This window comes from Python bivittatus, unplaced genomic scaffold (assembly GCF_059951505.1).
Source record: "Python bivittatus isolate LINGU-HERP-01145 unplaced genomic scaffold, Pbiv_v1 ctg000390_np1212, whole genome shotgun sequence".
NCBI classification, from domain to species: domain Eukaryota; kingdom Metazoa; phylum Chordata; class Lepidosauria; order Squamata; family Pythonidae; genus Python; species Python bivittatus.
This window is the reverse complement of record NW_028277070.1, coordinates 1,881,876-1,904,322: the sequence shown is the minus strand read 5'-3', so window position 1 is coordinate 1,904,322 and position 22,447 is coordinate 1,881,876. Positions and strand designations below refer to the sequence as shown.

The following is a 22,447-nucleotide window of genomic DNA, read 5'->3' as shown; positions in this document are numbered from 1 at the left end:
GTTAACTAAGCACAAAACCACTGAAATCCATTTTATTTTATGGATCAAATTAATGATGGGACTTCCATAGAACTTCAAGAAATGCTAAAATTGGACATATTTTGCAGTTAGTGAGAAGCACAGAACACTCCCTCCCCAATAAGTTTCCCAAATTTTCAGTCTCTCCCATTAAGCCATTAATTTGTATTAATCCTGCTCTCTTAACCCTTCCCTGCTCCCAGGCTTGGTAAAATCTTTCCTGGACACTATTTGTGAAATTACCTATCAAAACAGCCAGTAAAAGTAATTATACTGGCGTTATAGCAGAACAGTTTAAACATCCCTTTGATGTTTCCACTATGATGCCTGCAGTGAGCAAAAACTTTAAAATGCTTCTTTAACCCAGTAAGAGAAAGCAACTTAAAATCCAGGGTCAGCTGTTTATCTCCACTTTCCACCCTTACTGCACAAAAGGACAGCCACCCACTTAAGAGTTACAGAAACATTGGAATATATTTCAAAACACCACCAATAGGCCTTGCTCCACTGCTTTAAAGCCCATCCAGCAGACAAACTATTAAAGTGTATGAGTTTCAAGCTCATTTTCCTTCCTTGAGAAGGAAAACAAAAACAACTTACATTTTCCAAATAAAACGTATTTTAAGTGGCAATGGTTTATAATACTTCATTACCAACATTTCCCTAGTAAAAACAGTTGTCATAAAAAAAAAAGATTTTATTGAATAGAAAGAAAAAAAAAACCAAAAAGTTTTCTACGAAAGACTATATCCATCCATTTTGGAATGTAAACTCTGAGCAGAAATAACAAGCTCAGTTCACATTGTTACAAGTCCCTATTGGGTGCGATCAGAATGGCCTAAAGGGCGAAGAGTAGCGTGGTGATCCCCTGCTTTGGTATGGAGAATCGCGACTCCTTGAACCAGAACGGGAGCGCGAGTAGCCGTAGCTGATGCTTCTTTCAGGACAAACTCTGATATAGGCTGTTTCACCCTGGAATTTAGAACAGAGAAAACCCAAACATTGGCATAACATCCTCTGGTCAATGTTATGAATAAATGAATGCCAAAAATGGAGACGAGAAACCAATGCACAATGGCTCGGGACCGAAGAGTTTTCATACACAGGCAGGACAAATCCTATTGCTGCCTTAGGCCAATTCAGATCTGGCCCTTGAGGTCTGCAGAAAAAGGGCATGTTACAGAACAGCTAGTTTGTGCAGGCAAACACAGACATGTTTTGTCCCCACGTAACTAAGAAGGGTGATGATGTCAGTTTCCAACGTTAAGCTATCAGAGGGAGAGATGCAGGCTAGTGTAGTCCTTCAGCACAGTTAGGAAAGGTCTTGGTGAACTCTCACCAGTCCATCTTAATTTAATTCTGTTTCTGCAGTTCAGATTCTTGAAGAAAATTCCATAACAAGCAGCCTCCATCTGTGATAGACTGGGTGGTCGTAGATCAAGCCAGCCACTAGAAGAAGGTGGTTGCAAGTGAAGTAGCAATGCCCCAAGAATAAAAAACTGGTTTATAGCAGAGATATCAGACCATCTTAAGTAGGAAGATCCAAGCACAGGTGGGGAAGATTAATATTAAGTAAGCAACAGAGCTACTCATCTGCTCCTCTGGGAAATATCATTTTAGCTTGCCAAAACAAGGCAAGCTAAACTTCCTGAAACAACCAGCTGGTAGGCATCTTTGTTCAGCCCCTGGCTGTCAGTGGGAGAATGGCAAAGCAAGTCAACTTGACTTGCTCAGAAGATGTCAAAAGCAAGTAATCCAAATGCTCATTTTCCAGGAATTAAACCACAAAACCTAGTTTCTGCGGTCAGGGCTTTCAACCACACCATCATGGGGTAGGTTTCACGCAGCCTTGACCACCCTTAATTCTACAAGGTTTACTTTAAGCCACCATTTCCAAGACTATTGCTAGACTGCGCCCAAAAGCCTCTTGAGAGCACCACAACAGGACAGGTTAATGTATGTTCCTCCATGACTGGCACACGCACATGCTCTTCACCCACAGGCAGGAACCCACCTCATGAGATCGGAATTTGGTGTCATCCAGTTTACGCAGTGCATATTCCATATCTTCTTTGCGAAGAAACTCAACCACCCCCATTCCATCTTTCTGTACATCTGCATAACATACATCACCAGCTTCACGCATATGATCCTTCAGGTCCTGCCAGCTGCCTGATGGAGGAAGCCCTGAGCAGTGAGAACACAAAACACAAGAGACTGTGTAAAGAGATGACACTAGCTGCTGAGGCTATGCCAGGCATGGCTGTGCTCCACCATTTCCACAGACTTCCTGTTCATTCCAGAGAGCGAGTGCTACAATTAGGGTCCAAAGAATAGCAATTAAGTTCCATTCCAAAGGGTGAGCCCTCCGTGTCAGCAAGGTAGGTCTAGGATTCAAAGTACTGGGTAGTCAGAAGAATCCTCCTATTTGTCCAATGTAAATTTAACATCACCCCTAACTCTGACTGGACAGATTGTCCTCCATGTATTCAAGGTCAGATTCCCATCCAAGAATGAGGGTCCCATTCTAAGAGAGTGGGTTTGGGTCCTTAGATTCCAATAGCTTATCCTTGGGCAGCGAAGCAAGGATACCTGTGTTAACTATCCGCAAGTTTGCTATAAAGAAAGGCAAAGGGAAGTGAGTTCCCTGTTCCACAGCATATTCTGAAGAAACTAGTATGCTGCTGCTTCCTGGCAGTTTTCAAGAATGCTTCACAATACTCTCTAGTAAGGCAAGTTCTCCCATTCAAGCCAAAAGCCAGGTCCAGATATCCTCCCTGCCCTCCCAGGCTTCTGTGTGGGAGATGTACACCTGGGGTTGAGCATTTTCGTTTTCAGGTCCTGCTGCAAAGCTGAAGAGGTTGCCATTCAGGGATTTCCTCACCATGAGTACTCCTATTTCTAGCCACGATGCCACAGTAGCATGCAGAGAAGCACAGTTCTTGGCATTTTATTTTAGTGTATAGGAATGTTTTTATGTTTTAAGTGGGCCATTCCATATGTTTGGCCACAGCGTGCTGAATTTTCTTCAGAGATTTGATCACCATGGCAAAACCTCCAAAATACTTCCATTTTTTTCCAGTGAGATTAGGACTTTTTCACTTGTCTCCCAACTCACTAGACAGAGACACCTATTCCAGGTATATCAAGGTTGTTCTGAGGAGTCCACAAGGCTCTGAGCAGAGGGGATCTAATTCAGGTTAATTTTCTTTCATAAAGAACACAAATATTGTGCAGCTGGATTCTCAAGTTTTAACAGTCATATTTTGGTCTCATAGCACCATCTAAGACCTGTTCCTTCTGGCATGAACACTATAAAACTGATCCCCCAGTTCTTCTTCCTTCCCTTTGCCCACCCATATAGTGGCCCTTTTCACATCCAAGAATCCACTTGCCTCCAGCTGGAGACATTTTTGCTCACCATTCATTCACCATGATGAATCCATAAGCAAAGACTTTCTCCATGAATCGAATCAGAAAAGTATAGTGTCCTCTTGCAGTTCTAAAAAACTCCTTCATAGGTTCCATATTAAAAAAGAAACCATATATTATGGTAGTAATAAGATAATCTTCTCCCCAGTACAACTGGAGACATTACATCAGGAGGGATCCCAGTCAATATGAAGTACAGAAGGGAACATACCTGAAACAAGGACTCGAAATTCAGATCGTCGTGAAGGAGGGCCATTCCTCCCACGAGGCCCCCCACCAAAGCCTCCACCCCGACCTCTGGAAGGTTTGGGAAACTCAACACGCAGACGACACTGGCCATAATCATAACCATTCCTTCCATAAACTGCATCTTCTGCATCTCTGTAAACAAACAATATATAGCCATGTTTACCACTATTCAAACAGTCTGAGAAGAACATGAAAGGTTTTGGAAAATGTTACAGCTTAAAACAAGTGTAAAATATTGAAATACAAGCCCAAAAGAGCTAGAAACTCCTAGTTTCTAAGCTGGCAGACATTACTACATGCCCAAATCCATCTGATTAAATATAAAATGGTCTTAAGATTAGTGTTCACTGTTTTAAAAATATCACAAAAATGTGATGTTCATGGTAATCAGGATTTTAGAAATATAACAAACATGTGAAGTTAATAAATGACAGAAATGCTTCTATCTTTGAACAAAAATCATAGCATGAAAGAGGGACTGTAATTATTATTCATCATCAATGCAGATCATTCTGCAAAAAGGAACTGAGAAATTTGGGGCTTTAGAAGAACCACCAGGACATAATCATAGAAGCCGGTATTAGTTTTATGACTATCAGCAGAATATACGTTGCCAAGCTATTGTCTCTAGTATATATTCAAGAAGATAGTACTTCAGCAAAATGTAATGTTTGAGGTTTAACTGCTTCAGGAATTAGAATAGCTTTTTAAAGTAAAATTTGGGCACAGTATTTCAGTTATTCTTTCATTTGGTAGAATCCAAATCTCCTTATCCCATTAATACTGTCAAGTTGTCTGAAAGTGATTAGAGCAGTGTTTCTCCACCTTGGCAACTTGAAGATGTGTGGACTTCAACTCCCAGAATTTCCTAGCCAGCCTGGGAATTCTGGGAGTTGAAGTCCACACATCTTCAAGTTGTAAAGGTTGAGAAACACTGAATTAGAGAGTACCATATCTGCAGACACTCAAACAATAATCATGCTGTATCCAGACCTACGTCTGCACACAGCATTAGCCATAAATGGGCCATAATAGAGACCATTTAATTTTTTTCCTCTGACTGACTATGACCAAGGTAGAAAATGACATATTTACTCTATATTTTGTTTAAATTATAGTCAAAAAAGGGAACCCCATTTTAATATTATTCATCATATCACTGCAAGTTAAAGACTATGGGATGTGTTTCAGAATATGAGGGAACAGGAAGAAGCGGCTTTCATAAGGTTGCTTTTGTTATGATTATTAGATTTTTATCCCACCTTTTTATATATAACTCAAGGCAGCAAACATACCTAATACTCCTGCCTATTTTTATAAATGTTTATTGAGTGGAAAATCTTTGTGGCAGCTCTTTCATTTCAAAACTACAGGATGCCAAGAGATAAGCTATTTTCTGCACCTACATAGTACTACCAGGTTATACTGACAGGTACTATTTTTTGTACAGTACAATATATCTATTAACAACAAGAATGAGGCATGCTGTACAAAGGACATTATACTTTTCAGAGAAGAAGTAGTACACAGGCATATGGTAAATGCAATATACATTTCCCATTTTGAGACTCTCAGGTCTATGTTGAAATGGGTCAGTAGTGTTCCTCTTAACCTAATCAAATTTGTTTGTGAATTGCTTGAGCAAATCTCAAGAGACAAAAAAGAGAGAGGGCATTTAAGGTTTGGAGAAAGCAAACAGGATGGAAGTTTAAGAAAGTAATTCAAGAATAGAAACTTCAGTGTCTCTGAGGAGGGCATGTCGAGGCAAGGTGGATGTGGGCAAAAACATTTGCTCTCATAATGAACAGACTGTAGGGACTGAATGCTTTCCTTGCCTGAGTCTAAAAGTGAAGATAGGCGGAAAAAGAACAGCAGAGCTATTATAAATGCACACATGATTGTTAAGATTTCCAAGATTACATTTCAAATGAATATATTTTAACAGAATTAACACTTAAAAAAAAATCACTATGGTTATATTATAAACATGGGCCAAACAGGTCCCTTTGTTAAGTGACACAGAGGACTTCATGCTTTTGGCACAAAACTTACTAGACTGAACCCACAAACTGCCTACTGATATAAGATGCTCCTGTAAAACACAGAAGCACCACTACATTACCAGTATCAGCATGATTATTATTAGTGTAGAAGAGTCACAGCAGGTGAGAATACCTAGCTGATCCAGAGAAAGGTAAACAGAACCAGCGGAGGCATATTTGCTCAATACTTGGAAGAGAGACCATCACAAAAACTCCCAGAAAAAGGCAATGGCAAATCAAGCTCAGCCTGGAAGATTATTTACCACCACTCCTTTTCAAGATTGTTCTAAAACCCACAAAATAATCTGCAGTTAAACGCTCTGAATATTCTGCAGCATTATACAAATGCCCAGGAGCATCTTATTGTATTTTTATTGATCACTGAAGATTTATTGAATTTACAATTTTATTTTTCATAGCTACCCTGCCAATTTGATATTGAATGATAGGTAACGTATAAAGTACTGTATATAAAAACTTCCCTACCTAATTTAAGAATGAGGATATTGAGAAGAGAGCAAAAAGTGAATGCCTGTCACAGCCATTCACAGCACTGCAATACAGATCAAGCAAGGTGCACAGTATTTTTGGAGCCACATCATATTTTCTTACACAGGCATGTTAATAGGAATTATGACTTCCCTATTTGTAGAATTCCTGCCAGTCACCTGAAGGATACTGGGCTGGGAAAAGTGATAAATAATCTGTCAATCTGTGTTTGAAAATGGACTGATTGCGTAGTTGCCTTTGGGGGCAGATCTTAAACGTTAGCTTTACCGTATTTTCAGAGCTGTTTTAGAAATAGCCCTTATACTGCACGCTGCCTGGCGAAGAGCAGCAATATAAACACGTATTTTTAAAGACCGGAGTCTCAGCTGGACAGCGCATGTCCGCCTGTGTCTGGAAGTTCTTCATACGCGATCCTGGGCACATTTCCCACAGAAACTCACCCTCGATTTCTCGGCTGGCAGCGATGTATTGACCCCGGGGCCAAGAAGAGGCGGGCGCCTTCCGAGCGCGTCCTCGCCGCTGCAGCCCCGCTCAACGCCCCCCCCCCGGTCATCCCCACGGCTGGCCGAGGATGATGGGAGATGCAGCCCAGACCCAGCGAGGCAGGGCTCTCCTCCGGGACCCGAGAGTCGGCCCCCCAGGGCCGCCCCCCGCCCCTGCCACAACAGCCCTGAGAGGGAGGCGCGGCCGAGTCAGGCAGGGCCCGGGGCCGCGCCCCGCGAGCGCGCGCAGGGCAACTGCGGGCCGCGCCGCGGGCGGGAAAGGCCGTCCCCCCTCACGCACCGCGGGTCCTCGAAGCGCACGAAGGCGAAGGGCACCAGCCCGCGCTTGCTCTTCAGCTCGATGTCGCGGATGCGGCCGTACTTGTAGAAGAGCTCCTCCAGGTCCTTCTCGCGCACGTCGGCCGGCAGGTTGCCCACGTAGATGCGGCCGTCGCCCGCGCCGCCGCCGCCGCCCCCGCGGCCGCCGCCGGACATCCCGGGCCCGCCGCCGTAATCCATCATGTCCCGGCCCCAGCCCCCGGACATCTCGCCCGTCCGCCTCCCGCGCTCGGCGACCGCAGCAGCCTCCCCTCACGGCCTTCCCTCAGAAGCCGCCTGACGGAGGGCAGAAAAGAGGAACGCGGCGCCCGCCTTAAAGGGGAGGAGGAAGCGGCCGCGCGGCGCGCGCCGGAAGCAGGCCTTGCCTCCGCGGCCCCGGCCTTGCCGAAAGGGTCGGAGGGCGCATGCTCGGAGCCGCTCTCGCGCCCATCCCGCCCGAAAACGCAAGGCGGGCCGCGCGCTCGGGGAATCGGTGCGGGGCCCGCCTGGCCGCGGGGCGGGACTTCCGGGCCGGCTGGGGAAGGGGCCTGGCTGGGTTCCCGGCGCTGCGCGCTGGCTGAGCCCGGCTGGAGCGGCCGCTGCCCGAGGCTCAGTGCTCGGCGAGGGGGCGCTTGGCCGTGCCCTTCTGCCCGCGCTGCCATCCTCGCGCTCGGCTGTCCAGAGCCCCGCCTCTTCCCGGCGGTGCAGGTGATGTTCGTGCTTCTCTCTTTCCCTCAGAGGAGCAGCCCGAGGTCCGGGAGGGCAGCTCGGTTGGGGGAGCGACCCTATAAAGGCGCTGGGGTTGACTTACTTGTAAACGGGCTTCGTCCTCTCTGCGTGTCACCTCCTAGCGACTGGGATTCATGCTATAGTAAATAAAGTGTAGCAACCAACGGCTGTGGCCAGGTAAACCCTAGTGTGGCTTAAAGGGCCCCCGGGAGGGCTGGTTCACACAACACGCCAAACTAACGGTTTACGTCACACAATGCGGAGGACCAAAAGGTTGCAAGTTCAGGGAATTGGCTGTCCACATTTTACTGTACGTGGTCTGTAAATGCAGCGTGGGTGATTAATTATTAACCTAATCGTGGGTGTGCTGTTTAATGGCGGTTTGCACAGCTTGTTAAGCCGTAAATTAGAGGTGTGCAACTTTCATTGGCAGCTTGAGGGCAGGACTGACAGCTGTGCTCCGAAAACCAGTGAGGCCAGACCCCAGTTTGAGGGGAAGAGTCAAGTTCTTAATGGGTAAAACATACCTGGTGCGAAGAGAGATCTCTTTGGAGAAGACCCTGATGCTGGGAAAGATTGAAGGCAAAAGGAGAAGAGGACGGCAGAGGATGAGATGGTTAGATAGCATCACTGAAGCAATGAGCATGAAACTGAGCAAACTCAGGGAGGCAGTGAAGGACAGGAAGGCCTGGCGCAATATGGTTCATGGGGTCACGAAGAGTCGGACACGACTTAACGACTGAACAACAACAACAAAAAGCATACCTGGAGCCCTTGAAAAAGTTAAACCATTTTGCCTCTTAATTCCCCCCTCCCATGAAGAACAATTTTTTGACCTGGAGTTATATATTTTGTACCGTCAACCATAAATTATGGCCAATCAATCAGAACTGCTATCTTCATACTATATTCTAAATCAAAATCTAGAAACCACATTATGACTGATTGGATCACACAACCCATTATGTGGTTCGCTTGGATTTGGTATAGCCTTAAAGGATTGTTAACCACTATTCATGGTCCATGGCTTTATAAATACATAAAATACTGTATTTACTTAGAAATAAACATTTTCTATTTATTCAATTTGTATAGTCACCCATCTCAACAAGTGACTCTGAGTGGCAACATATTAAATAAAAATAAAAATTACAGTCATAAATACAAAAATTAAAATACATAGCAGCCAAGGAAAGTATCACGGCCAACAAACTTTAATACAGCCAGGAGAGAGGTCCCTTTACACCAGTGTTTCTCAACCTTGGCAACTTGAAGATGTGTGGACTTCAACTCCCAAAATTCCTATGGCTGGCTGGGGAATTCTGGGAGTTGAAGTCCACACATCTTCAAGTTGTCAAGGTTGAGAAACACTGCTTTACACATTTGGGGGCCCAGCCCTGGGCACAGAACCAGGCCTTTAGGGCCTTATGAAAGGCCACAGGATTGGGGTCATTCTAATCTCTGGAGGGAGACTGCTACATAGGGTGGGTGCTATGGCAGAAAAGGCACATCTTCCAGGCCCCACCAACCGGCATTTTTTGACCAACGGGATCTGAAGCATGCCCATCCTGCTGGAGTGGATTGGACATGTAGAAACAACCAGGGAGAGACAGTCTTCAAGTAACCCAGTCCCAAGCTACTGTATATAAACAGAGAGCAAAACCCATACTCACTGATGATGTTAGGGTAATGAAACATCTGCAAGCAAACAACCAAGCTCACAGAGCACCAAGGACTCCACAGCCAGCACTTTGAATCACACCTGGAAGCAAACCAACCAGTGCAGCTCGCGAAACAGATGTTACATGGACATGCTGAGCATGCCCATTACTGCTCGCACCACCGCATTCTGGACCAATTGAAGCTTCCAGGTGGTCTTCAAGGGCGGTCCACATAGAGTGTATTGCAGTAGTCAAGCTGCAAGTTGACTAGGGCATGAGTGACATTCTGAAGGACCCCTGATCTAGGAAAGGGTTCAACTGGCGCACCAGATAGAGTTGTGCAAAAGGCTTTCCAGACCACAGCAGACACCTGCTCTTCAAGCAGGAGTTGTGACTCCAGGAAGACCCCCAGATTGCGTGGAAGGGGGAAGTGCTATCCCATCCAAGGTCAGAGATGGAGTATCTCCAGATCTGGGTGGCCCAAACGCCCACAGTCACTCGGTCTTGGTAGGGTTGAGTCAGAAATGGTTCCTCCCCATCCAAACCCACACAGCCTCTAGGCACTGGGACAGAAACATGAGAGCCTGTGATGGACTGGAATGGTGGGAGGGGAGTAAAGAATGTGCTCTCATCTGTTCCACCTCACCTCCGTACTTCTCAGGCATGCTACCAGGTGAACGCAGCAACACTGGTGGTGGCGGTGGTGGTGGTGGCTGGGCTCCCGGTCCAATTTGCTGTATTAGTTGTCCCATAGCCGCTTGCAGGTTATCAATCTGTGCATCCACTTGCTGCTGGTGTTGTAGTAGTGCAGCAGCCAAGAGCTGAGGGGTCAAATTAGCTCCCTGTGGATCTGTAGCCATGATGTAACTCCTTCTACTGGAAGGTAATTTTGATTCTGGGAAGATTGATGTCGGGCCTAGCCCAAGGAACTCCAGGAGACCATGCAGAATCAATCCAGCAAGATTAATTATTAGCTACAACCCATTAACAAGAATCTTCCCAGAATGAAACCAGTTCCCAGGCTCAGTCAGTTCACACCGATGGAATTTCTTAGGGAGGTGCCAGTCTCCTCCGCTTATCTCTTCCTCGCTCCTCTGGAGATGAGAGCACATTCTTTACTCCCCTCCCACCATTCCAGTCCATCACAGAGCCTCCCTTAGCTGGCCTAGGGTCATGATGATACTGGACCCCAAACTGGCAGATGACCTCACACAGCAGTTTCACGTAGATGTTGAAAAGGAGGGGGGGAGAGTAGAACCCACTGCGCCCCAAACAGGAGGGGCCAAGGGAGCGATCTTCCCCTCTCACAACCAACACCAACTGGAACTGGCCCCGGAGAAATGAAGAGAACCACTGTAAAAGGGTGCCCCCAATCCTCAACCCACAGAGCTGGCTCAGAAGGATACCGTGGTCAATGTATTGAAAGCTGCTGAGAGACCAAGGAGTGCAAGGATGGATGCACCACTGTGATTCCAGCTCCACCATAGGTCATTGACAAGCGCAACCAAGGCTGTCTCAGTACTAAATCCTGGCCTGAAACCAACTGAAATGAATCTAGGCAATTTGTTTCCTCTAAGGTTCTCATCAGCTGCAGACCAACTACCTTCTCAAAAACATTCCCCAAAAAGGGAAGGTTGGAGACCAAAAACTAAAGATGGCCTCTTCGGGAGGGAACATACCACTGCCTCTTTCAAGGCGGGAAGTACCACCCCTCCCTCAGAGTTGCTGGCACCACAGCATGGGCCCAATCATGGTCACCTCCCTGGCTGCTTTTACAATCCAGGAGAGACCCGGATCCAGTAAACAGGTGGCCTGACCGACAGCACTGAGAACCCTGTCCACTTCCTCAGGAGTCTCCAGCTCAAACTCATTCCAGATCACATCCCCAGACCATGCCTCAGGCACCTCAGCCTGCTCTGCCCAGTCAGAATCCAAGTTCAAGTGAATCCGAGCGACTTTATCCATCAGATAGCCTAAATACTCACAGCGGCCCAATAAATGTTCCGGGAGGCCCTCCCTACCCAATTTTTTTTTTTTTTTCATCTGCGCTCAGTCGTTACCGACTCTGCAGTGACTGCTTGGACGAGTCCTTGCAGTTTTCAAGGCAATTGTTTCGGAAGTGGTTTGCCAGAGCCTCCTTCCTAGAGCAGAGCCCAGCTGGCGAATGCAGGAGGCAGGGTTTCCGTTGCTTCGCGCCCTTTTTTTGGGTGTGCACGGGTATTTTTTTGCGCTTACCAGCAACTGCTCCCGACTCCTTTTTTGGCAAGGCACCGCCAGCATTTTTCCTCCCACTGGAGTGAGAGTACCCATTTATCTACTCACGTGAGTTTTCGAACTGTTGGGTTGACAGGAACTGGGGAGGACACAGGAGCTCACCCTGCTAACGCGAAGGCTGGACTCGAACCGCTGAAGCATCGACCATTTCTGGCCGGCAACTTTCAGCGTCATTAAGCCGCTGCGCCACCGCGTCCCCCCCTACCCAATAGGGACTGTGTTACCCTGGACAGCTGGACAGCTGGACAGATCCAATAATATTCAAGGCTGCTTCTGTATATTTCCCACCGTTCTGCTTAAGATCTTCCTGTTGTGCATGCGAAGCCCTGTGGATGATTTCATGTCTACAAACATGCAGAGCTATTTTGCAGTCTTCCCATGACCAATTGTGATAGCTCAGCCTATCTCCCATAGGACCCTATTCAGAGTTAGGTGCAGACTGGGACCAGCTTTGATCTTGGTGCAAAAGAAAGCGCAAGCTTAAAAATGGGCCAGATCATGCCAAGGTCTGTGGTGAAATAGATGCACGCATACTTACACACAACACCACCGCCACCACCAATAACTAGTTACACAGAAGAAAATATACCTCTTAAGTACTATCTTTACATCTTTCTACATGCTATCCATACCCTATTTAGACTACCATAAGAGACAGGAAAATGTCCCCAACTAAACATGCAAGAGACAAGGAGTTATACCTAAATAAACAATGCAAAGAAATTAAGAATACTGTACCAATCTTAATTATACGACAATAATAGAAATCAGCAGAAACATTTATGCAAAGTTGAGCGTGATAAAAGAAACCAAAAAACTACTGGAGAAAGAAGGTGTAAAGAAGAGATGATGTGAACATACAGAAGGGCTCTACAAAAAAGATCCCAGCATCAATAATACACATAAGGATTTGATCACTGAATGTCTGAGTCCGTTCTGGACAGTGAAGTAAAACAGGCCATAGAAAATATTAATAAAGCTGCAAGAATTGATGAAATATCAGCAGAAGTGTTTAAAGTCATCCAGTTATGCGTTTAAACACAGCAATGGCTAAGGAAATGGAAAAAATAAGTGTATATTCTAATACCAAAAAAGCATGGTACTAAAGAAAACTCAAGTCTTCCAAACAGTTGCACTTACCTTGCAGCTAATAAGATAATGCTCATTTTTTTTCCACCCATGGAATGAGAATTGCCAGATAAGCTGAATTCAGAAGAACACTTTGCTAACATCCAGTGAATAAGGGAAAAGGCAAGGTAGTTCCAAAAACACATATTTTTGCTTTATTATTGTTTACACAAAAGCTTTTGACTGTGCAGACCATAACAAATTGTGGATAGCCCTTTAAAAAAACTGGGTGTATCATCTGGCCATTGAATTTGTAAGGCAGCAAGAGATAGTTAGAATATAAATATATTTGGGAAAAGCATGCATCAAAATTGTCTAATGTCACATTTATTTTAACCTATATGCAGAATTTATCACAAGAACCCTAGACTAGAAGAAATAAAAATTGGAATTAAAATTACTAATAGAAACACCAACAACCTCAGATTGCTGATGAGGCTGAAATGAGGAACACCTAAGGAATCTCTTGTTGAATATGAAACAGTGTTGCTGCTCAATATTAAAACAATAAAAACTTTTAAGATGTAAACAGGCAACACCAGCTTCTTGCAAATAGGTGAAAAAGTTGCTTGGAAAAATGAAAGGCAGTTGAGAAAGAGGCGGATAGAAGAGGAGGCTAGATATTCTCATTGATGACATAATTCAAAGAGTTGGAAGCAACAGCAATATTCTTTTGATGAAACTGAAAAGGAGATGGACAATGTCAGCCCGATTCCCCTGAATAATATACTGCAGGATAGGATGAATACCACTGGATGCTTCCTATGCATTCCTATAATACCACTGATAAATCACTTAGTAGCCTTAATTCTTTTGGAGCTGTTCAGTCTGTATTCAATTTTTGGTATCCTGAATAACTGGGGTGGGATCAACCAACTTTGTTCGGCGCTTAAGCCTGACTCTGAAGCTCTGATGGATGGATGAAAAAGTTTAGTCCCCTCCCAACATAAATACTTGACACATCAGTTTTCATTTGCAAGAACTTTTTATGTGTTTATGATAGAAAGATTCCAGCCAAGCTATTCATGTAGTGGGCATCTGAATTTGCTGGTATTGCACATTGGTGCGCCACAAGCGAGTGTGGCACTTTTATGGTGCCTTTATGCGCTGGGATGAAACTGCCACGCCATGCAGGATCTCAGACGGGACTGTGGGAGTGTTCTTTTAGAGCAGTGTTCCTCAACCTCAGCAACTTGAAGATGCGTGGACTTCAACTCCCAGAATCCCCCAGCTGGCAGCTGGGGGATTCTGAGAGTTGAAGTCCACGCATCTTCAAGTGGAGGCTGGGAAACACTGCTTTAGAGAACGGCATGGTGAAATTAATTGGAAGACCCGCCTTTCTGGGAGAGGAAGAATTTCTGCATATGCTCCGAGGAATTCAGCCTGTGGCACTGGATTTTTTAAAAATACTCGTTTCATTGGGATTTCATTCTTTCGTTCCATCGGTTCGCTCCGCGGCCGAGCCACACGCAGACAAAGCTGGCGGCGTTCCTCCCGCCCCCCACGTGCCCGGGAAGGCCCTGAAACCGCCCGGCCGGTCGCCACGGCAACGGACGCCGGCGCGGTGCATGCTGGCCCGCAATAAAATGCAACAATAAAACCCGGGGGGAGGCGGGGGCGTCCCAGCCAATAGGCCGCGAGGCGTATTGTTGCCGCCAATGACCGTTGCCTGCGGGACGGGGCGCGGCGCGTTGGGCGTGGCCGTGGGCCGGAGGGAGGAGCGAAGCGACCGGCCGGGGGCATTCGAGGCTTGTCGCGGGTGAAGGAGGGCAGGGCGGCTGAGCGCGCGCGCGGGCTTCTCCTCAGTGCGTTACGCGACGGGGGACCCGGAGGAGCGCCGAGGTGCCAACTTGCTCACCCGCTCCACCAACGTCCCTTCCCGCTGTCCTCAGAAGCAGCCTGGCAGCAGCGGCCGCACCACCGCACGGTGAGGAGAGCGAGGGCGCGCGGCGGACTACAGCGCCCATCGTACTGGCTGGGCCCGGAGCCGTCCGGGGAGGCGGTGATCGGGAAAACCACCGAGCGGGGTGCGGGGCTGGCCTTCAATGGGCCGCTGCGGGTACCCCAGGCGGCTCGGGACTACAATTCCTAAAATTCCCAGCAGTAGGGCCGCTGGAGGATTCTGGGAGTTGTGGTCCCAGCCCCCCGGGTCGTTCTGCCCGGGACCGGGGCTCGGGATCCGCGCGGTTGACTCCGAAACGCGTGCAGCGTTTCCGCCGGTTGGGAGCGCGCGGACGGAGCCCGGGGCGGTCCCCGCTCAAGGGTCGGGGCGGACGCCGCGCTCGCCTGCGCCTCCTGCCCGGGCTACGAAGCTTGTCCCGGCGCGCCAGAAGAATTGGGGACAGTCGCCAGGCGCTGTCGTCTCCTCTGGTGCAAACGCCAGTTGTATCGCCCGGCGCTGCGTGATGCAGAAGCGCCTCGATGAGCGCGTGCCTGCCTTCTTGGCGGGCGGGGGCCGGCACCCCCTGCCCCGGTCGTTGCAACGAGACGCGCTGCTGGAGTTCCACGTTATTTTGCTGGCATCCCCTCTGCAACTTCAAAAAAGAAGCGTATTAGGTTACAAGCCATCGGCAGCTATCCTACGTGTGTGCATTGTGGGGCTGGCGGGGAGGAGAAATGATTTAATTGGAAGGCGAAGAACAATCATGCCTGCGCTTCAGGTCCCTTGGAGAGAAGCCACCCGGGTAGAGCGGGCGAAGGAGGGATGAGCATCTTTAAATGGTGCAGAGGAAAAACATCTGAAGGGATTCTGGAAGGGTAATCTGCTTCATAGGCTCACCATCTGCCCTACCAATTGCTAGCCTTTGATGGACAACTTCTGAAGCACTCCTTGTGTCTAATCTGCAGTTTTGTCATTTTTCCTAATAAAATACAAGTATCTTGTGTTATATAAATTGCTTTGGGTCCATGAACCAAAGGGTTAATAGTCTCTAAATAGGAATAACACACATGTCCCTTAAGCACCTAGTGCTTTAAGAGCCTACGTGGTAGGCGCTTTTCAGCATTAACATTCCTGTTTACAGTTTAAAATCTAGTATAAACAGTGCCAATAAAGATTGAACAAGGGACAATATCAAAATAGTTCAGGGTTGAGAGCCCTAGTTACGTGGGAGAGGAGGAAATCCTATTGAGGCAATCTACAAATAGTGCTAAAAATAGGAAGATCTCTCCCCACTTGCTTCTTTCAGGGAAGAGAGAAATGGTGGATGTTGGAGATTATCTACTCTACAGGAAGGGAAGAGTAGTTGGGTGTGAGGGGACTTGCTCAAGTCAGTTGGTGGTCCATGGCATTGCAAATTTAGATGCTTTTGGCGGGGTTAATAGTGGTTGAATTGTGAGGCTCATATGATTAGCCAGTGAATGAGAGGAGACATAGCTAGATGGATTTGGTGTGAAGGAGTTAACATTTGGAATATAGCACTGCAGGGGCTGGTGAAATGATGGAATCTGAGAAAGGGAGTTGTGTCTTTGAAGAATGTGATTAGATTGGTATCTCTTGTGATCCTGAGCAAGCAGCCTTTTTGTGCAAAAGGTAATTGCACTTCTGCAGGTGGGTGAAGTAAAGATAAGACATCAAGAAGCAGTTAGATTCTGCTCTATTACAAAGCAGTGCAAACAACATAAAGATGCTTGTGCTTCTAATTTTAGTGCAACCGGTTTAAGGACAACCCATAGTTAAGAGCGGACCCTATTGTAGCAAAATTCGAGTTAAATACACAATGCTTTGAGTTCATTTCACAACACTACTTATACAATATTATACAATAATACTGTTCTGGCTTACATACATATTCAACTTTGGGAATGGAACTTGTTCTTGAACTGGGGACTACCTGTAGTGTATAGGTTGTAGCTATGGTAGCAATAAAGGGTAAAGTTTCCTCAACATCTGTGACTTCATGGGCACATACATAGTTTGTCATCACCTTCTTCCAGATTGTGTGTTTTAAACTTCCCAGTCTAGCCTACAGACTGGCATTTCCTGGTGGTCTTCCATCACATAGAAATCAAGTCCAATCATATTTAGCATTTGAGATGAGTTTTGCATATTGATCCCTTCCAGGAGAAAGATTCTGAGTACTTGAAGGACTGATTCTGGTGAATCAGTGGGAGGTAATTTACTTCATTGCATTTTTTAAACTTGTCAAAAATAGTTACAGGTAGTCCTTATTGAACCTGTTCAAAGTTACAGTGCTGCTGAATGAGGGAGACTTATGACCGTTCCTCGTAGTTGCCGCTGTTTCAGTGTCCCTCTGGACGCAATTCAAGCATTTGGTGACCAGTTCGCAGCGTCCCGCAATCACAGGATCACCTTATGTGAAATTCACTGCCGGCTTCAACAAGCAAGATCAATGGGGAAGCCGACAGGAAGTCACAAATGGCAATCATGTGACCACAGGACGATGTGACTGTGGGATTCGCCTAACAACGGCAACTGGGACTGGTGCAACTGCTGTCGTAGGTTGGTATGGTCACATGACATCACACTTTATGACTGCATCACTTAGTGGCGGAGTTGCCAGTGCCGATTACCATTGCTTTTTTTGAAGACTTTGTTTGCAGAATAAATTAAATTATCATTTCTAACCCTCATTCTTTGTAGGTAACCATGAGTGATCGAAAGGCTGTGATCAAAAATGCAGATATGTCTGAGGAGATGCAGCAGGACTCTGTGGAGTGTGCTACACAGGCCTTGGAAAAATATAACATTGAGAAGGATATCGCTGCCCACATAAAGAAGGTAGTACTGAACCATCATCCCATATCTCTACTTTAGAATTCTTAGTTTGAAACAGGTGCTGCCAAGAATATAATCTAAACTGAGGTAATAAGTTAATAGTAAAGTAGTACCCAGTCCTAATTGCCAAAGAAAAGTTCTACTTGTGTGATGGAGGGTGAATAGAAAGTCTTGGGAATATTCTGGACTACAAGAAAAGAGAGAGTTATTTTCTTGTACACAGCCTGGTCAGTATGGGTGGCCTAATTTAAATCTGTATTACACAATTAATCCTAGAGGACTGACACTGATGAAATGCAAAACTCACCAATTATGGAGTGGAAAAGTTTGTTCACCCTTGGGACTGTGCCAAATCTCTGCACCTAAGATTTTGCAGGGTCGGTTTGGTGGTTTCTGGAAGTAAGTTCTCTGAACCAGAAGTGTTATGCTGTGTTCTTGTTCTCCCCCTGGACCATACAAGCCTGTTTTAAGGCCAGACCACTCCCCGTACACTTCAAAACGTTTTCAGTTTGGGGAATTTACTTCCAGAAACTGCCAGATTGCCTCCTGAATAGGAGGGTCCAGAGGATGTTTGGCTTAATCCAGAGGGAGGATAGAAGTTTCTGGAGCTCTTCAGAATAGTCTGTTCTCAAATTGGTGAGTTTTGTATAGCGTTAGTTGACACGCAACTGCAGTCTTCTGCATTTGGCTAACCTAGCGTGAGCCGAGATTCTGGGCCTGCCTTTCAATATAGAAAAATGCTAAGTGATAGATCCTTTAGGCCTGATGCTTTAACAGGTACAGTGATGCAAATAACTTTACATTAACCAATGTGCTATTATCCCAAGATGCATAGATTAAGATGAGATGGTAGGCTTCTGTAAAACATGCTTAAGATCAGCTCTGGAAAGGTGCGCAGGTACTGATAAAAACCAGTTTAATGACCCTGGTCCTTCATAAGCAAGGTTCTCTGTTTCAGCGGATCAGTCATTATAGCTGTCCACGATAAATGTTCAGACCCATTCACGTTGTTATTCCTCTATCTACTACGCTTTTTGGTATGTACAAAACCTGCCATTATGAGACTACAGTGTTTTGGACTCAAGAGTATTCAGTTGCTTCTCTGGACCGTGCTGTTCGAGAGGCGATCCCTGGTTTTCCAGATACATATTCTCATTGAAAACAGCAGAGACCACTTCCAATTCAGCAAATTACCTCTGGATCAATGAGGCCCAGAGGAATGGAACATACTGGAATGTTCCCAGAACCATAGATTTTGCATCTATAATACTTCTATATTTATATTATCTAGTTGCAAATATTGTTATCAGTAGTACATACTGATTTAATTACTGGAAAGGGTAATGTATATATACCTTTATTTATAGTTTCCCTTGACACTCCAGAATTGGTGAAATGACATACGAGTTCTGGCTTAAATAATTTTCATAATACCTTGATGAATTTGCTGAGGGTTCAGACTGAAGCAGTTCTTTTATGCACTTTGCTGTTTTTGATAGATGGAAAAGAATACTATGCCATTAAAAAAGGTAGCTTCTCCCATCTCAGATTTGTAAGGGTGCTCAAATAATATGCTCCAAAAAGTCCAATTAACACCCGAAGCACGTTATTACCACTGCAAATTTTAAGGGCTTGGGGTTGGAACCTTTTGTCTACACACCAGAAAGAGAATTGGTGAAGATCATGGGATATGCTGTAACTAAACATGTTCAAGAGTTAAAATTCAGTAAGTTGGAATAAGACATGCTTTCCAGTTTAACAGATTGAGTGAAAATATTAACATCTGTGATGCTAAGATGTTAAGGGGTTCTCTTCCAGGAGTTTGACAAGAAATACAATCCTACTTGGCACTGCATTGTGGGAAGAAATTTTGGCAGCTATGTGACTCACGAGACCAAACACTTCATCTACTTTTACCTGGGTCAAGTTGCTATTCTCCTTTTCAAATCCGGTTAGAATATGGGACTTTTTCACCCAAATACGCATTCGGTTACAGGACTGCACGCTAATTCCAAATAGACTGAAGTCTTCAGCCTTCCCCAGGGAACATACCTTGATCTTCAAGCCTTTTGTTTTAATTGCAGGTACTTCTGTGTACCAATTTGTGTTTTTGTTGTGGCCATAAAAAATAGCAAAAAAGCAAGCTTGTATGTATTTTCTTTCTAAAACAAACAATCCATCCAAGTTTTCTAATAAAACTGTTGGGTATCCGTCATTTAACGTATTCGAATATTCCTGAATTTGGGTAGCTCTTCCGTTGGACTACTGGGGTTCTGCATTATGCTGAAGCTGGACATTCTTTAGCTAAACCAACTAGTGTTTTCCAAAGCTTAACTCCAAGTTTTGGTAGGATCCGCGTGGTTTACTATATCTGAGTTAAACCTTGAAAATACCTTTCCATACCAGCTAATGTATCCAAGTGTCTTCTTTAATTTTATTGGCTTCAGGTGCTTTCCAAACACCACTCAAGAGAGCACAAGCTGAGACACAAAATTAGACTTCCTCCTAACTCAGAAGGTTCCTTTTAAGCACATCTATGCAAGAGGATATCCCGTAATGCTATTAATTTAAAGAATCCTTGAAATCTTCCACATGAAACTAATGCATGCTTAGTAGATTAACCCTAACCCTAAAGACTTGCTGGTTTATTCCTTCCTCCATAGGTGTGTCGTGCTTGGAAGCAGGTCATCAGTCCCTCCTGTAATTGTTTGAACACCCTTTAGCCAACAGAAATAAATGTGGCTGAGTTAATACTAGAAGAACTTGGTGCGTGGTGGTACCCACCACATGTGCAAGCTATTCTAAGGATTCAGTGTACATATACTTTAAAATGTTCAAAGGCTGGCCAGTCCCAATGCAGTACAGCAGAGGGCTCAGTCTCCATAGAGGACAGGCAGAGAATACCAGGAACTTTCTCTAGGGGTGATTTTTATTCATAGCTATCAAGAATAAAAATAGCCGAGCTGAGGAAGAATCCATAACCTCTGGGTGTTTTGACTACCAAGCATACATTCTACAGTCCTGGCCAAAAGCTTTGAGAATGACACAAAGATTAATTCTCACAAGGTCTGCTGCTCCAGTGTTCGAAGATCTTCGTGGAGATGTTACGATAGTATACTGAAGTATAAGTACAAGCATTTGCATAAGTGTCAAAGGCTTTTATTGACAGTTACATTAAGTTTATGCAAAGAGTCAATATTTGCAGTGTTGACCCTTCTTTTTCAAGACCTCTGCAATTCGCCCTGGCATGCTGTCAATGAACTTCTTGGCCACATACTGACTGATGGCAGCCCATTCTTGCATAATCAATATAGTGGTACCTCTAGTTACGAATTTTTCAAGATACGACCAGCTCCGGCCCCAAAAATTTACCTCGACATGCGAACTCCGCCTCCAGCTACGAATCGGATCCACAGCCATTTTCCCTGCTGCCATGCGGTCGCGGCTTCCTGTGGGCGAGATTGCGGTAGCAAGGTGACGTTTGGTGAGGCTTGTGGTGTGTTTTGTGGCGTTTGGAAGGTGTTGGGTGTGCTTGTCAGCATGGCTCCAAAGAAAATGCAGAGTAGGCTGGCAACTGACTTTAGACAGGTTTTTCCCCAGAACTGAGCTTGCAGCTAAGAGGCAAAGAAGAGAGGAAACCCCTGAAGGAGATCTCCCCAATGTCCCTTTGGAGGGGGGCTCTCCCTCCAAACAATAACTGCCTCCTCACCCCATTCTCCCTCTTCATACTGTGCTGTACTGTACTTTTTTTCATGTTTTTGAGGTTTAAAAATAAAATGCATGTTTCAGAACTGTTTAGCCATATTTACATTGAACCTTATGGGAAACTTTACCTCGACTTGCAACCAACTCGAGTTGCAACCAGAGTCACGGAACGGATTAAGTTCGTAACTAGAGGCACCACTGTACTTGAGTTTGTCAGAATTTGTGGGCTTTGTTCACCCGCCTCTTGAGGATTGACCACACATTCTCAGTGGGATTAAGGTCTGGGGAATTTCCTGGCCATAGACCCAAAATCTCAAATGTTGTGGTCCCCAAGCCACTTTTGCCTTATGGCAAGGTGCTCTATCATGCTGGAAAAGGCACTGTTCGTCACCAAACTGTCCTTGGATGGTTGGGAGAAGGTGCTCTTGGAGGATGTTGTACCACTCTTTATTCATGGCTGTGTTCCTAGGCAAAATTGTGACTGAGCCCGCTCCCTTGGCTGAGAAGCAACCCCACACATGGTCTCAGGATGCTTTACTGTTGACATGACACAGGACCGATGGTAGCACTCACCTTTTCTTCTATGGACAAGGTTTGTTCCGGATGCCCCAAACAATTGGAAAGGGGATTCATCAGAGAAAATGACTTTACCCCAGTCCTCAGCAGTCCAATCCCTGTACCTTTTGCAGAATGTCAGTCTGTCCCTGATGTTTTTCCTGGAGAGAAGTGGCTTCTTTGCTGCCCTTGACAACAGGCCATCCTCCAAAAGTCTTCGCCTCACTGTGCGTGCAGATGCACACACACCTGCCTACCATTCCTGAGCAAGCTCTGCACTGGTAGTGCCCTGATCCTGCAGCTGAATCACCTTTAGGAGACAGTCCTATCGCTTACTGGACTTTCTTGGGCACCCTGAAGCCTCCTACACAACAACTGAACCTCTCTCCTTGAAGTTCTTGATGATCCGCTAAATGGTTGATGTAGGTGCAATCTTAGTAGCAGCAATATCCTTGCCTGTGAATCCCTTTTTGTGCAAAGCAATGATGGGTGCACGTGTTTCCTTGTAGGTAACCATGGTGAACAGAGGAAGAACAATGATTTCAAGCACCACCCTCCTTTTAAAGCTTCCAGTCTCTTATTCTAACTCAAGTCAGCATGACAGAG

At 45.6% G+C, this 22,447-nt stretch overlaps 2 protein-coding genes across 2 annotated transcripts; one reads left to right on the top strand and one right to left on the bottom strand.

Moving 5' to 3' along the window:
• Positions 1–5: 5 nt before the first annotated feature.
• Positions 6–7,439, bottom strand: SRSF9 (serine and arginine rich splicing factor 9). Its single transcript, XM_088143816.1, has 4 exons — positions 7,035–7,439; positions 3,662–3,831; positions 2,033–2,205; positions 6–990 (listed from the first exon to the last, which is right to left on the bottom strand). The coding sequence occupies exons 1-4, from the start codon at positions 7,277–7,279 to the stop codon at positions 847–849; spliced, it is 732 nt and encodes a 243-aa protein (XP_087999942.1). The 5' UTR covers positions 7,280–7,439; the 3' UTR covers positions 6–846.
• A 7,199-nt stretch (positions 7,440–14,638) lies between these two features.
• DYNLL1 (dynein light chain LC8-type 1) lies at positions 14,639–19,724 on the top strand. Its single transcript, XM_088143814.1, has 3 exons — positions 14,639–14,770; positions 17,447–17,584; positions 19,400–19,724. Exons 2-3 carry the CDS (start codon positions 17,453–17,455, stop codon positions 19,535–19,537), a joined length of 270 nt encoding a protein of 89 aa, XP_087999940.1. The 5' UTR covers positions 14,639–14,770; positions 17,447–17,452; the 3' UTR covers positions 19,538–19,724.
• The last annotated feature ends 2,723 nt before the right edge of the window (positions 19,725–22,447 follow it).

Excerpts from the sequence above, each read along its gene's own strand:
- SRSF9 (XM_088143816.1), bottom strand. The coding sequence starts at position 7,279 with ATGTCCGGGGGCTGGGGCCGGGACATGATGGATTACGGCGGCGGGCCC. Across the intron at positions 3,832-7,034 it reads GTGCGCTTCGAGGACCCGCG|AGATGCAGAAGATGCAGTTT; the intron begins GTGCGTGAGGGG and ends GTTTGTTTACAG. Across the intron at positions 2,206-3,661 it reads ATTTCGAGTCCTTGTTTCAG|GGCTTCCTCCATCAGGCAGC; the intron begins GTATGTTCCCTT and ends CTCACTGCTCAG.
- DYNLL1 (XM_088143814.1), top strand. The coding sequence starts at position 17,453 with ATGAGTGATCGAAAGGCTGTGATCAAAAATGCAGATATGTCTGAGGAG. Across the intron at positions 17,585-19,399 it reads TCGCTGCCCACATAAAGAAG|GAGTTTGACAAGAAATACAA; the intron begins GTAGTACTGAAC and ends GTTCTCTTCCAG.